Source organism: Mobula hypostoma, chromosome 28, assembly GCF_963921235.1.
Source record: "Mobula hypostoma chromosome 28, sMobHyp1.1, whole genome shotgun sequence".
Classification (NCBI taxonomy): Eukaryota; Metazoa; Chordata; class Chondrichthyes; order Myliobatiformes; family Myliobatidae; genus Mobula; species Mobula hypostoma.
In genome coordinates, this window is record NC_086124.1 from 18,464,323 (window position 1) to 18,480,433 (window position 16,111).

The window sequence follows — 16,111 nt, forward strand, 5'->3', positions numbered from 1 at the left end:
ACCGTCCAAGGAAGGAGTTGTAAAGTTTGATGGCCACAGGCAGGAATGGCTTCCTATGACGCTCTGTTTCGCATCTCGGTGGAATGAGTCTCTCGCTGAATGTACTCCTGCGCCCAACCAGTACATTATGTAGTGGATGGGAGACATTGTCCAAGATGGCATGCAAATTGGACAGCATCCTCATTTCAGACACCACCGTCAGAGACTCCAGTTCCATCCCCACAACATCACTGGCCTTACAAATGAGATTGTTGATTCTGTTGGTGTCTGCAACCCTCAGCCTGCTGACCCAGCACACCACAGCAAACATGATAGCACTGGCCACCACAGACTCGTAGAACATCGTCAGCATCGTCCAGCAGATGTTAAAGGACCTCAGTCTCCTCAGGAAATAGAGACACCTCTGACCCTTCTTGTAGACAGCCTCAGTGTTCTTTGACCAGTCCAGTTTATTGTCAATTTGTATCCCCAGGTATATGGATGGAAACAGGGGTCACCGGTACCTTAACTCTCCTCAGGTCTACCACCAGCTCCTTAGTCCTTTTCACATTAAGCTGCAGATAATTCTGCTCACACCATGTGATAAAGTTTCCTACCGTAGCCCTGTACTGAGCCTCGTCTCCCTTGCTGATGCATCCAACTATGGCAGAGTCATTGAAAACTTCTAAAGATGACAAGACTTTGCGCAGTAGCTGAAGTCCGAGGTGTAAGTGATGAAGAAAAAGGGAGACAAGACAGTCCCCTGTGGAGCCCCAGTGCTGCTGATCACTCTGACGGACACACAGTGTTGCAAGCACACGTATTGTGGTCTGCCAGTCAGGTAATCAAGAATCCATGACACCAGGAAAGCATCCACCTGCATTGCTGTCAGCTTCTCCCCCAGCAGAGCGGGGCGGATGGTGTTGAACGCACTGGAGAAGTCAAAAAACATGACCTCACAGTGCTCGCTGGCTTGTCCAGGTGGGCGTAGACACGGTTCAGCAGGTAGATGATGGCATCCTCAAATCCTAGTCGGGGCTGGTAGGCGAACTGGATGGGATCTAAGTGTGGCCTGACCATAGGCTGGAGCAGCTCCAGAACAAGTATCTCCAGGGTCTTCATGATGTGGGAGGTCAATGCCACCGGTCTGTAGTCATTGAGGCCGCTGGGGAGCGGCGTCTTCGGCACGGGGACAAGGCAGGACGTCTTCCACAGCACAGGAACCCCCCGAGCCTCAGGCTCAGGTTGAATACATGGCGAAGTACTCCACATAGCTGAGGGACACAGGTTTTGGCACCCTAGTACTGACACCATCCGGTCCTGCAGCCTTGCTTGGGTTGAGAGGTGTCAGCAGCCTTCTTTTGATGGTCTTGTTGTTTTTTTTTTCTTTGAACGGGTTCTATTGTGTCTTTGTTTTCTGGTTGCCTGCCAGGAAACAAATCCCAGGGTTGTATACTGTAATAATGCAGACGTACCTCGATAATACATGTACTTTGAGGTTATATATCTGTAGATAGATAAATAGATAGATAGGTATCTCTTAGATAGAGGAACATCATTATTTTATATATCTGGTTTCACAGTTTGAAATTGGTCATGGATGACATGCAACTATATATTAATGGGATTGTATCTGTTGGTGTGTTTCAGAGCCTCTGATGAAGGCAGAGATTTATCTCAAACGGAATTTCTCGATATACATAGGAGGAGAAACGTTGTCGTTAGCTTGCAAAGCTCCAGATCAGGATACGAATGGAACATTCTATGTGTACAATGTGAATAGCACTTTTCCAGCGGCAGCAGATAGAATCATGAAAGGATCAAATTCGGTAACGTTTAATATAACAACTATGATGAAGTCGGGAGAAGAATCCTACCAGTGCATGTACAAAGCAAGTGTCGCAGGTCGAGTGATTGAGTCTGAACGCAGCCGTCCTTTATTCATAACTGTAAAAGGTAACTATATTTTGTTCTTCATCGTAGGTAGAAATCTTTCCTTGTCGTTTTGCTGTATCTAAGCAATGAACTTAATTTCCATGGGCAGTGGCGCAATTAGCGGATCATAACTCTTTGTTGCTGTGGAGTTTGCATGTTCTCCATGGACCATGTAGGTTTTAGCTGTTTGTTTATAATTCTTTTCACCTGTCATATGGTAGCGAAACCCACTACTGTAAATTATCCCTATTCTGTAGAGGTGTGGTAGAAACTAGGTGGAGATCATTCACATGTAGGGAGATTGAAAATAAGTGGAATCAATATGATGTGTGTCGTTGTGAACTACATGGGCAAAGGGGGTTGTTTCAGTAATTGCATGAGAATGATTGTGCAGAGCACGGCCATTGTTTTTAAATAAGTATAATCGTAAAGCAGCGTGCATAAATGAATAATGTGCAGGTAGAATAGACTTCATTTAATGCGATATGGTGTTCGGACATCATAGTCCAAAGTGCCTACTCATGGTCCTGTGCTCTACTGTTTTATGCGCTGTGCTTCACTACTTCCATGTGCAATAATATAAAGACATCCTACTTCTCTACTCGCATGAACATTGAACCGCTTCATATAATACAGACTATTGGTTTCGCAGTCAAAAAACATCCAGTTAAATCTACCCTGTATATGATACTATTACAATAACCTAAATTACTCTAATTTACCAACACGAGATATTCAATAGAATGATGATCCAACTATGTGTCAAGCTTTCTATTCAATGTAAAGGGAATACCTGCGCCGACCACATTTTTCATATAACACATTTGAAATTCCAAACACACAGTGTTCAACAACTCCGTCTAGCATGATCGTGAAGCCCGATGCATCTCCGTTTATATTTGGACTGTCTTTCTTCAGATGCCCTCAACGAAAATAAAACTTTGTTACTTACCAACCCCGTCTATCTCTTTCGAAATAACAGATGTTCCTTTCCAAAGTAAACAAGACATACAGAGTAGGATCGTGAAAGGATGTAATGCACAATAAACTGATCGCAAGGAATTTGACGCCTGGTCTTGTGCCACGGAATTAAAGGGCTATCGAATCTACAACGTCCACGCTGCCTGAGTTACCAATCTGCATTACTCTTACTTTCCTACAATGGACCCCTAACTCTCTATCCACACCTATAATATTCAACTTCCCTTCCAAATGCCTATTAAATTTCTTGTTTTATCCATCCATACCAATCCGGTGGCAGCTTGTTGTGTATTAGCAACACCTACAATGTCTTAAGCTTGCACTTCATATCTACTTTAAATTCCCTCTTCTCAACTTAATCAGGACTAATCAAGCTTCAGACTCTGCTGCCTACGAAAACGGATTGTGACTCTGCTACCTCTGGTACCTGTAATTGAACAATCGTAATCTTGATCGGGTCCCTCTCCAAGCTCATCCCTTGCAGGGGTTATTAATACAAACTGCCAGTATTACCTCTTAATTATAATTATTTTTAAGTATATATCCATTGTCCTTCCCTCTAATTAATTGCATGCCCACCGCTTCCATTACACTGTATCAATACTAGTGTGAAAACATCAGACTACAAACACGCTCAAAAGCTTGGATCGAGCGAGATTTGTCAGAATTGACTTCAAAAGCTCTAACGTTTCTTACATATAATTTCGAATCTTCCTAAAATGGGTGGATTTTAACAATTTAAGGATGAATCAAAACCAGAATATATCGAAGCACATAATTAGTTTCTCATTGTGCATGTTAACAAATTGTAATTCTATTTAACCTATCTTTCTCCGATTCTCATTACTTTAACCAGAACGTCCTCCAAAGCCGACAATTGTGATAGAAAGAGAAGGACCCCTGACAGAAGAGGGGCTAAACGTGACTCTAAACTGTACAGCTCCAGATATGTACGCTGCCAACGTTTTTCACTTATACATCAATTCTGAAGGACAAACTCACGAATACACAGAAGCGGAAGGGGGGCATTCCGCTACATTCACTTTAATGGTACCTCCCTTAAAAATGAGCGAAACATACTATACATGTAAATATGAGGTGAAAGTTGCTGAACGATCGATATATTCGGACTTAAGTAATCCACTGGCTTTGTCCACATCAGGTAAGTGGGAAGTCATTCATGTAACTGGTGAACTATAGAAGTAGATAACAGCATTGCATATCAACACAGCATACTCGAGAATTATCCTGCTCGAATCTTAATTATATTATCATTGAAAACTAAGTTCAGCATCGTTTGCCAAGGCATGCGCTAACTTTTCTTAAACGTAAGCACAAAATTTCAATTTGAAAATGTAATTTCAGAGGCCTCAAGTCCTTCGAGATAAGTATGCAAGTTGAAAATATAACTATGGGGTTTAGGTAGAGAATGAATTAAAAACTGTGATTTTATGAGGTTCAAAATATATCACAAAATTGACCTCGTGTGAAAACATGCAACAGGATGAAGCCTTGAGTTTCGAAGAAATGACACTCCAACTGTTTTTAGGGTGCATGCTTTAATAAAGAAGAATAGATATTGTTTCGAATAATTAGTCGCTGCCAGCCTATGGAAACCGCATCGCCTTTGAGTTGGAACACTGCTAGTTTTCAAATAAGACAAAAAAAATGACAGCACTAGAGTCTGTATGTAGAAGGAAACTTAAACTAGGGATACTCTGAACGCAGACCTGTACCAGCGGAAATGATTTGCACATTTCGGCTTGCAACCAGACCAGAAAATGCTCGAGTTTGTTTTGTAGAAATGCTATATTTAATCAAAATCCATCAAATCCATGGGAAGCCAACACTCAGCATTAGCAAACAGGGATTCACATGTGGGAGTAATTTTGCCGAGAGAATGGTAAATGATGAAGTCGCAGTTGAAGGTAAAGTAAACCAGTAGACAATTTGGCAAATAATGGTGTAGAATTTGTGGATCGACGCTCATGAATTAGAGAGAAGTGCTATGAGGTGCTGGTAAACATTGACTTGTGGAAAAACAAACACAACGCCCTCGATCGAAGGTGTTTAAAATGAAAAGAGAAGTATCGGACGTGCAAACAATACTGACGCAAAGCGTTCAGAAATATAAAGTGCTAAGTGTTGATTTCGTAACTGATTAAGATCACGATTTAATAGAGATGGATCGAAGAGATGAGGGCTCAGGAATGAAATGTATTACCGTACATTTAATAACTATCTGGTAGGACTGGCATGTGATGCTGCAGCTAATGGGAAACATTCAATTACGGACAGGCATGGGGAATCGTGCACGTTGCTTGTTTCTAATATATATTTGTGATTTGGCCCTGCGTGTTTTCAGCCGTGTTTGTGTTAAAATGAAAAGTTTTATTCAAGCTTTATGCAAAAGTTTATTGTTTGGTACCACCAATTCGAAGCTCCTCTATGGCCATTTCCAGTACTGTTGTGGCTTTCGGTTATGGGTAGAATTATACCCGCGGCATGATCATCGCTGAGCTGGAGTTCGTGAATAAATGGAGTAAAGCATTTTCCCTTATAATATGTCATATTGATGACAAATGAAATAACCTTATGCCTTCTTCCCTGTTGGTGGTAATATGTCATGAAAATTTTGATGATCTATGAAAGTACATTCCAAGAACCATTTCGGCCTGTAAAAATCTCGCTGTCCTGCAATGTGCTGTGGAATCCGTGTCTCGATGCATTTCCCCAGTCGCGCTTCATGGAAATTCACAGATGTATCACCTACATTCCACTTGGACGTTCGGGACTATGTACTACACAGGCTGAAATCTCGTATTTATTTTCAAACAAGTTTGTATATTTGTAATATTTGTATTATCTGCAATATTAACTTCCTAGTCAGCTAATTGCAATTAATAATTGCCAAGCTCCTAGAGATATCCAGCTGAGGTGAAAAAAGAACGTCCAGCAACCATTGAACTTTCCTGTATGTATCAGGGGGGAAAAAAACATTATCGAGGATAATTTGCACAGACTGAAAATTTTCTGAAGGAGTTTATAGGAGCGAGAGAGGTTTTATGTATTAAGAGATTTTACGGGACTGTATTTGGTGAGTGCACCATGTTGCGGGAATGCAGAATTGGAAGCCGCTATTTATAAAGAAAGGGGTGAAGCATATTTTATTTCTCACGGTGTGTCGAAGCTTTGCAACATCTTTTTCCATAAGCTGATAGAGTACTTGAATACCAAAATGCATAGATATACGGGTCATTCATAAAAAACAAGAGCCTGACAAACTACGGAAGGGAGAAAGAAATGGCGCTGTAATAAATTAATAGGTTGGAAAGTGAAGTTCGTAGTTGTTAAAGAGTTGTAAAATCTGAACAAAGTAATGTAACAAGTTACAATTAGCTGATAATTGGAAAACAATGACTAATCGGATTATCCACCCATAGCAAGTTACAACTTAGATTTAACTAACTAATGATTAGCATGGAGGGTGAACAAGATCATCTGTGTCCATTCGCATCAAGGGAGCGTAGGTCTGGGTTGGGGTGGGGAATTGTGAATGTTTACGTTCAATTACTAGCTAACGGGCAAAACTTTCCGATTGTCAGGAATGGTTGGAAGAAATCTCCGTAGAGTTTTGCCTTTGAAAAGATGTCAGGTGTATGATATTTGATATTGTATAAGCACTGCAATTGTTTCATAGTTTATCTCCGATCGTGTCTGAATTTTAGATGGTCATTTTTGGGATTATTTTCTGGGAGGGGTCCTGTGTCTACTGATGCTCATCGGCCTCGTGTCAACTATTGTGGCGAGAAAGATAGCAGGTAATAATCCACAATCTACTGTCAATTTACTGAAATTAGCCATCGAGTCATAGACTCTGACCTACTGAGTCTTCGCTGACTAACAAACCGTGATTTCTACAAAACTACCCGTATATTTAAATCTATTGTGATACACCCTACATTTCATCAACTGCACCACCCTCCACCAGTCACTAACAAAACCAAAGGCAAATCCCAACTGCAAATACCCCTTCCAACTCCCATATCTTTGGGATGCTGCAGGAAAGCGAAGCAAACGGAAGAGATTCACTAGATCATTGAGAGAATGTGAAAATTCCACACAGACTGCATGCGGTCACAGGATTGATCCTAGATGGATTTTGTTGCGAGGAAACATCTTTACGAGCTGCACTCTCTGCGGTATACACTGTAAGAATATGTGATTTGCGACGTGATATAAGTTTAGTCCTCAACAAATTGACGATTTCAGAGAAATTTGGAGAAATCAGGGGGGAAATGGATAGGTTAAGAATGTTTTCCCTGATAACCTTCTTGATTGGCTGCTAAACGTAAACAAAATTTTCATTCGCAAATGCAGTCATGCCACCTGTATTTTCATACAATTCCTTAATAGAAGTTAAGAATAACAGTATATACTCTATTCCTGCGGGATATCAGTCCTCCGGTCTGGAAAACAAAATCTAACGACAAATGTTCACCACCTTCTGTCTTCGACAATCAAGCATATCTGTGAAACATTTAGCTCCCACACGTTAGGTCCTATGTTATCTAAACTTCTGGTCTTGCTAAAGTACATGTCCTTCTGTTCGCAATTACCTTCTCGTATCTTCGACAAAGTAAGACAATGAGGCAGACACAGATCTAACATACTTGATGGTAAATTACCTTCGTTTTTTTTTTCAAGTTATCAGTTGGATTGACTTACAACTGGTAAATGAATTACCAGTATAAGACCATAAGACCATATGTTATAGCAGCAGAATTATGCCATTGCGCCGATTGAGTCTCTTCCGCCATTTCATCATGGATGATCCATTTCCTTCTTAACCCCGTCCCCTTTTCTTCTCCCCATACTTTTTCACGCCTTAACTAATCAAGAACCTATCACCATCCGCATTTAAATACACCTTATGACCTGGATTCCACAGCAGCCTGTGACAACGACTTCCACATATTAACCACCCTCCGGTTAAAGAAATTTCTCCTCTTCTCCTTTCTAAATGGGCGTCACTCTATTCTGAAGTTTTGCCCTCTGGTCCGAGACTTCCCCGCCAAACATTCATGCTGTCTAAGCCTGTCAACAGTCGATAGGTTTTAGTGAGATCTTATAGAAACATAAAAACATAGAAAAAATACAGCACAATTCAGGCTCTTCGGTCCACAAAGCTGTGCCGAAGATGTCCCTACCTTAGAACTACCTAGGCTTTACCCATAGCGCTCTATTTTTCTGAGCTCCATGTAGCCATCCAGAAGTCTCTTAAAAGACCCTATCGTTTCCGCCTCCACTACCGCCGCCGGCCGCCCATTCCACGCAGTCACCACTCTCTGAATAAAAAACTTACCCCTGACATCTCCTCTGTACCTACTTCCAAGCACCTTAAAACTATGCTCTCTCTTGCTAGCCATTATCGTCCTGGGGAAAAGTCTCTGACTATCCACACGATCAATGCCTCTCATTATCTTGTACACCTCTTTTACACATCGTTGAAAATCTCCACTGCACCCTTTCTATGGTTTCCAAGTCCTTCTTACAGTGCAGCGACCAGAATTAAGCACAGTACTCCAAGTAGGGTCTGACCAGGGTCCTATATAGCTGCAACATTACCTCTCTGCTCTTAAACTTATTCGCATTATTGATGAAGTCCAATGCACCTTATGCCTTCTTAACCATGGAGTCAACCTGCGTAGCACCTTTGAGTGTCCTATGGACTCGGACCCCAAGATCCCTCTGAACCTGCACACTGCCAAGAGTCTACCATTAATACTATATTCTGCCATCATATCGTCTAAGTTCCAGCGAGTACAGGCCCGGAGCCGTCAATTCTCATACGATAAGCCTTTCATTCCCAGATCATTATCGTGAACTTCCTCTTTGAACCCTCTCCGGTGTCAACACATCCTTTCTTAGATAAGCAGCAGCCCTAGACAGCTCACAACACTCCTTGTGAGTCCTAACAACTTACCGCCATCTGGGTTATTTCTCCTTTTTTATCATAAGACCATAAAACTGTCAGACATTGGAGCAAACTTAGGCCATTTGGTTCATCGAGTCTGTCCTACCACTCCCTTATTCGATCATAAGACCATACGGTATCGAAGCAGAATTAGGTCATTTGAGTCATTGTGTCTGCTCCGCATCTCATCATCGCTGATCCAATTTCCCTCTCAGCTCTAATCTCCTGTGTTCTCCACGCATGCCTTGAACAATCAAGAATCGATCCACCTCTGCCTTCAATATAGATAAAGACTAGGCCTCCACAGCTGCCCGAGGCGACGAAATCCACAGATTCATCACATTCTGGCTAAAGAAATTCCTCCTCATGCCGGTTCTAAATGAGGCTACGTTGTCTCGTCTTAGACTCTCGCACCATAGAAAATATTCTCACCAGATAATGCCGAATTTCTTATCCTTCCCAATCCCAGTATCCTGCCTTCTCCCCATAATTTTAACGCCCTGACTAATAAAGAACCTATCAACCTCGGGTTTAATTATACTTGATGATTTGTATTCTCAGTCTGTCTTTAATTACCTCTGGCTTTTGCACGTCTGTGTAAAAACAATGAGCAAGTTCCCTCTTTGCATTTTGTGCTCTAAGGCTCGTTGACCACAGCACTGAGTCTATTCGCTGAAGCGAAATGGTGACAATAGTACCTTAAAGCAACCACCTTAGTTTTGATAATTAGCTGGTAACTTTAGCAGAGTGATGTTTCTGATTTGTTTTCGCTGACTTCATTTAGTTTATTTATGAGTTATTTAACTGCATTTTCAGTTTGTACTTTGTTATCTTCTTTCAATTATGTCATTATTTGTTAAGTTTAATTATGCTCGTAACAAACACTAAATTAGGTGGGACTACAATTAAAGATCGTGGGTTAAGAGTGAAAAGTGAAATATTTAAGGGGACCATCACGGGAAACCTCTTTACTCAGGGGCTAGTGAGAATGTGGAACCTGCACAAGTAGTGCATATGAGTTTAATTTCAACGTTTAAGAGAAGTTTGGAAGGGTGCTCGGAAAGTAGGGGTATGAAGGACAATGGGTCCGGTGCAGGTCAATGGGTGTAGGCAGTTTAAATGATTTAGCACGAACTAGATCTGCCGAATAGCATGTTTCTGTGCTGTATTTTCTATGACTTCATTACGCTATGATCCTAAATAAGCAATGTTCCTGAAAGTCTTCAGGATTTTCTGACGCTTAGTTCAGGCACCTGACATCTTTTCGAAGTGGGCCTATTCCGAGGGATGTCTGGTTTAATGGGTCAACTTGAGTTTACAATGAGGTTCCTGGGACCGGGCGCTGGTGGCAAATTTATGGACACTTTAGTCCGTTACTACCTCTTCACTGCTATGCGAACAGATATAAGAAAGCACGATTTCCTTCAGAATTTACTAATATATTTTCTTCACTTTTCTACAATCAACTCAGAGAGAAAAAGGTGAGACATTTATCGTTTTTGCAAATACCGAATTTTCTTTAAATGTTTGAACTAATGTTTGATTCGCTAATAATAATGCGAATAGTGGCCGAGATATGGTATGACAATAAAGTCTGGATGTTTGCACTTGAACATATAAAGTAGGGCGTGGAGCAGTGCACAACGGCAAAATACCACTCCGCCTCCATATATGCGTCGACCATTCTGCCTGAGTTAATCTGTATACACAGTGCACATCCCTCCATTTGCTGTCGTTCGCGTACTGCCTGAATGTCCCAATCGTAACTATTTCCAGAAATCTGGTCGGTGTTCCTGGCCCTTAAAATTTCGACGTAAAATAAACTAGTCTTAAATATCTTCTTGGAACATCCCCCTCTTGTCCCAAACCCGGAGTATCTGACAATTCCACACTGTGGAAAAATACTTGTCGTAACCTATTTTTGTCTCTCATAATATGATAAATTACATGAGGTATCATCTAAGTCTTCCACACTTCGGAGAAGGCAATCCAAGATTGTTCAACCTGCCCTTATACCTAGTGCACAACAAACTAGTTCAAATCTCTGAGAACGTTTGCAGTTCTCCAGGCCTCCATACACTTTCTGTTGTGCGATAAACTTAACTGCACATATCACGCCAAAAGGAGAGGAAGTGAAGTTTTATTATGCTTTTATTATCAATGCACAAACCGATAACGCCAACAGGTCATGCGCATTTTAACACCCTATCTACTTACGTTTCTTGGGGTCTGTGGGCTCCAACTTCCTTCTTCAAAGATCCTCAGCGTCCTAGCACGTATAGTATAGTTTGTTCTTGTATTTGACTTCTCAAACCGAATCATCTCACACTGTCTGGTTTCAATTCCTCTTAAGAACACTTCATATAATCTAACTCACATAATGCTACACATGATTTCCAAGCTGCCTGGTGTTGTTCAGATAATTCGACATCAATTGTGCTAAAAACATCACGCCGAATCAGGTCAACATGCACTATAGTGATGGGCGGTACAAATTCCTATATTAATCCATATTTTTTGCATCGAGTTGCGAACGCCCGATTTGTGGACACCCCACACATATGCGAGAACGTTTCGGTGTCCATTCGGATTTTCCGGCCATTGGGGGACTGCAGGCATCTTCTGTTGGAGAGCAATGGAACATCTCCTACTTGCTTTTTCTCTCCAACTCTCCCATCTTCATATTCCCAAACTGCAATAATCGCGGGCTATATCAGGCCGACGGGAGCTGGGAGCGCCATGCAAACTCACTCGGTGATTGCGGCCAGATGGCGGCCTCTCTCGCCGATTCTGCTTGCTCTCCCATCACAGTCGCTGCTATGACTTCTCGCACAAACTGTTTTTCTCGTTTCCCTCATTAAAAATTATTCTGTTCACGAGCAATAGTCAGGAAAGCAAACATGTCGCAAACTTGGGACAGTGAAGTAGCGCTAACTTATTAAGATGTTATCTAAGTGCCATTAAAGTAGATATCAAAAGCTAAAGCTCTTATGCACACGAAATAGTTCGTGAACGTAATACAATGAATACATCAATGCATATGCTTGTGTGTTTGTGTGTGTGTGTGTGTGTGTGTGTGTGTGTGTGTGTGTGTGTGTGTGTGTGTGTGTGTGTGTATATGTCTTGTACCCGACGAAAATGGAAAATACTCCTTTAGCCTCGGAGGCATCGAGTGATTAATAGTGGAAGAGTGGAAGCATGCCCTCATGCCCTTTTAGCTCAGCACGAATGATAAGATGGACTCTTGACCTCATAATCTAACTTATGATTTTGTACTTTGCTGCTTACCAGTAAGATTGTGCAAATTCTCTATAGCAGTTACACTTTCCTCCGCATACATTGTTGGGGTTTTACACTGGTTCACCTCAATGCATCGTATAGCGATTTGATCTGTATGAACAGTTTGCAAGATAAACTTTTCACAGTATCTTAGTAAATGTGATCATAATAAACTAATTACAGATGCATTTCCGACCGAGTTGCCCAACGAGCTAGTCCCGTCTGAGCGCCTTTGAAATACGGCTCTCTAATCTCTTTCTTTCATTGTATTCATTAGGATAATTTTCAAATGTTGGTAGTACGTATACCCGCCTCATTCGTGTAGTGGCAGATCATTCCAAATACGCACCTCCTTATGAATGGGAAAACTGTGCCTAATGCTCCTTTTAAATCACTAGTGCCTAATCTTAAATCTATGCCCTCTTGCTTTTAGATTCTTCTTCCTGGAAAAAAGAGCCTTGGATTCATGATCTTATACCTCTATCAGCTATTCCATTCCTTGATCTTATACACCTGTATTAGATACTTACGCCAGTTTTCCCCCAAAGTCTGCACATAGATTCCACAATCTTCTTTGCTTTCATAATTCTTTGGTGCCAACCGTTGACAAAATAAGCTAAAGTGTTACACAAGCAGTCAGAAGAGCACGATGAAGTTGCTGATATTTGCATTGTTCTAAAGTGGTCTTAAAACCGTTATCAGTCATTAATAATTCCGTACACCTATAAATAATACTGAATGAAATTACTGATATTCGTTTCAGGAAACGGTCATTTCCCTTGGAAGAAAGCACAACACCACCTGTCTGTGAGTACTCGTCCAAGTTAATTTCCATCATTTAATTTACTTATATGCTTTTGACAGTTTTAATAGTAATATTTTCAATTGCTTGTTTCTATTCTTATTTGATCATGTTAAAGTGTGGAACAAATTGTTGTGTCGGAGCTATTGCAGGCGTGTTTCTTGTTCTAAGACAGCGGGACGTTATGCTCGTTTCTGACCCTAAACCACTGTAAAAAGATCATTACTCAAGCACTTTAGTTAAAATGGATTGGAAGTCACAATTAGCCTCGCAGTTATTCTCTTCCTAGTTATAGAATCACTTGCTGTGATTCGCCGAAGAAAATTCCGCCAAATCAGTTCTACTCTTCCCTTTAAGTTGATCAAATAAATCATCTGATTGAGTTATCAGCTGATTCTCATTTAGTCCGTGGTAACACCTACGTTTTTTCTTACTGTACTTTACTAACACCATCTGCATATCGCGATCCTCACAAGCCTGCCATTATAGGTAATCGCATCTAAAATATGCTAATGAGTTTGAGTATGTTCAATCACACAACCAACTTTCAAAACAATTGTTCTGTTTCCCTTTACGCTTTAGACTTAACCATCAAGATTGGCTCGATTTCTTGCACGATAAGTTGTTTTCTATAAATTCTCCATACAAGTAGATTTGACAGAGCTAGACAGAAGAAAATGCTATTCGTTCTGATCCTAAAATCAGTGCAAACTTTCCAAAATTTTTTCAAGATATTCTCGATGGAACAGCTGATAATCCATCAAAGATTAGGATTAGGGAGTTATGTGCCTTACAACACGCAGCTTCGAATCCTTCCCCCCTCCCCAGCTAAACCTAATTTTCAACAGAAAGACGACGACATTTGGGCGACTATTCAGAAATAGAGGCTGTTTATCACCACTAGCGATTAAAAAGACAAATAAATACTAGGCTCACCGAGAACACAAGAGATTCTGCAGATGCTTTGTCCTAATGAAGCGACTCGGACGGAAAAGTCGATACTTTCCATATATGCAGCTTGGCCTGCTAATATCCTCCAGCATTTTGTAAGCTCCCCAATAAGCAGGGTAAATTTTGCACGTCCTATAAATGAATTACATATAAATGCAGATTAATTTATTAACGTTTATTCGAACATTAATATCCCGCAGATGCAGTGGTCGTCAAGAAACACCGCACGACTGAGCAAACTGTAAGTTGATCACGATACTGCTCTCCTGCCTTACTGTTTGACATTTCCAGAAATGTACTTACCGTCGCTACCCGTCTATTGACCATATACATTCAATGGGCACTTTATTAGGTACACCAGTACACCTGATTGTTAATGAAAAGCCTTGGGAGCAATTTGTTGTACAAAAGCATGCAAACTGAGCAAGATGTTCAGTTGTTTCGAGTAAGTAGCCAATTAGGGATGAAATGTAATCTAAATGATTGACATAGGATGAGTGTGGGTGCCAGACCGGGTTGTCTGAGTATTTCAGAAACTGCTGATCTCTTGAGATTTTCACGTACACCATTTTCTAGGGTTTACAAAAAGTGGTGTGAATAAAATTAGCCAGTGAAGGCAGTTCTGTTGGCGAAAACGCTTTGTTAATGTGAGCGGTCAGAACAGAATGGCCAAACTCGTTCAAGCTGACAGGAAGGCGACGGTGACGCGGATAACCAACCGGTACAACAATGGTGTGCAGAAAAAAAGTCTCTAAATACACACGTCGAATATTGCAGAAGAAGGGAAGACCACACCGGGTTTCATTACTGTTCCTAATAAAGTGACCACTGAGTGAATATTGATATCCCTTCCCCTATCGTGCTAACAATACGAAAGGCAGAGATAGAATGACTGAATTTTTGAAAAGCTGTGTTAAGTTTGTGTTTTCTGTTTTATATCCAGCTTCAACATGAATATGACACAGTCGCACTTAGTGAAGTGGACGTTAGGTCGAATGCGCTTTCGATGAGGCAAACTTCTTTATATGCGTCCATCAAATAGTGTCTGTTTTTGTGGGGCAGCCGTGCGGGTAAGCCATACAACATGTCTACGCCCGTAACATAACTGGGGATACTCTGCGCAGTATGGCCTCTTTTGTCGCGTTATTCCGGTAAAACGTTTATCATATTACTTGGTGTATTTTTGTTGAGGGCAGAATAATTAAGTAAGCCCCTGGAGAAAGTAGATTCAAAGAAATGTGTTCGAAGAGTAAAACTGACAAGCCCCCACATTGTAATGGATGCAGTTGAGGCGGGTTTAGGTGTGCATTCTGTCTGGAGTGTAAGTGTCAAATTCACCTAGCTTGTGAATGCTTTCAATACATCAGTGATTATTATTTTGTCAATTTGTGGGATTCTTTTTGTTTGCACAAACTTTATGATTCGGAGTCGTTACATTACTCGTTTAGTCCATTCATAACGACAGTGCAGAATTAAATATTGGGTGATGAAAATGTTTATGGTGCATGCCACTAAGAGGAGAAAATCTGGACTTGGGCAAGTTAGAGAACTACTGAGCATGACTTACAATGGTTGTCACAATGGGCACAGCTATTGAAACTCCTTTCGTATCCGTAAGCTGGCGTGTCGTCTTGTCCTAGCACGTCAGTGTCTGAGTGATTTGAATCCAGTGCAGGTTCCAAACTTCCCTAAATTTAAACACGGCCGTATGTCAGTGGAGATGAAATGTATGTTTTGCTTCCATTGTTTTGAATGACATCTCCTATTTTAACGGGTCTAACGCATAAATCATGAGCATCTTATAGGTTAGTTTATAATGTTAAATTTCACATTTGTCATTTCCATAAACATTAATCCTTATTGCCTTTGCTGCAGAAATTTCTGAATTGGAACTTCGGCGGTGCAGAACTGAAGGGCATGCAGCCAATCGGATGTCGTTGCTAAGCGCTGGTTCTTCGAGTCACAAGCATGTGTACTGCAAGCGCTGCGTGGTTGTTACGAAACTCGAGGTTTGGTTGTGGAATTCGGCGATGAGAGCACTGTCCAATTAACTTATCATCTAAATTGTGACATTGAAATTTGTTACTTTAATTTGTGACGCAGCTAGTTTTTGACGGCAATTTAAGTGCAGACGTCCTTAAAACTTGCTTTTATTTTATACAGACAATATATGAATGCATATTGCAAGAACGTGTATGCTCTCTTTC

The 16,111-nt window shown here is 41.0% G+C and overlaps 1 protein-coding gene across 1 annotated transcript in view; it reads left to right on the top strand.

The window, feature by feature from the left end:
- LOC134338787 (uncharacterized) overlaps nt 1-16,111 on the top strand; it is a 39,493-nt gene extending 23,382 nt beyond the window's left edge. The window contains exons 8-13 of the mRNA XM_063034851.1: nt 1,630-1,935; nt 3,752-4,057; nt 12,915-12,958; nt 14,105-14,145; nt 14,848-14,974; nt 15,780-16,111. Of these exons, the coding sequence (XP_062890921.1) occupies nt 1,630-1,935; nt 3,752-4,057; nt 12,915-12,958; nt 14,105-14,145; nt 14,848-14,914 (764 nt within the window). The 3' untranslated portion in view covers nt 14,915-14,974; nt 15,780-16,111. The remainder of the gene's footprint in view (nt 1-1,629; nt 1,936-3,751; nt 4,058-12,914; nt 12,959-14,104; nt 14,146-14,847; nt 14,975-15,779) is intronic.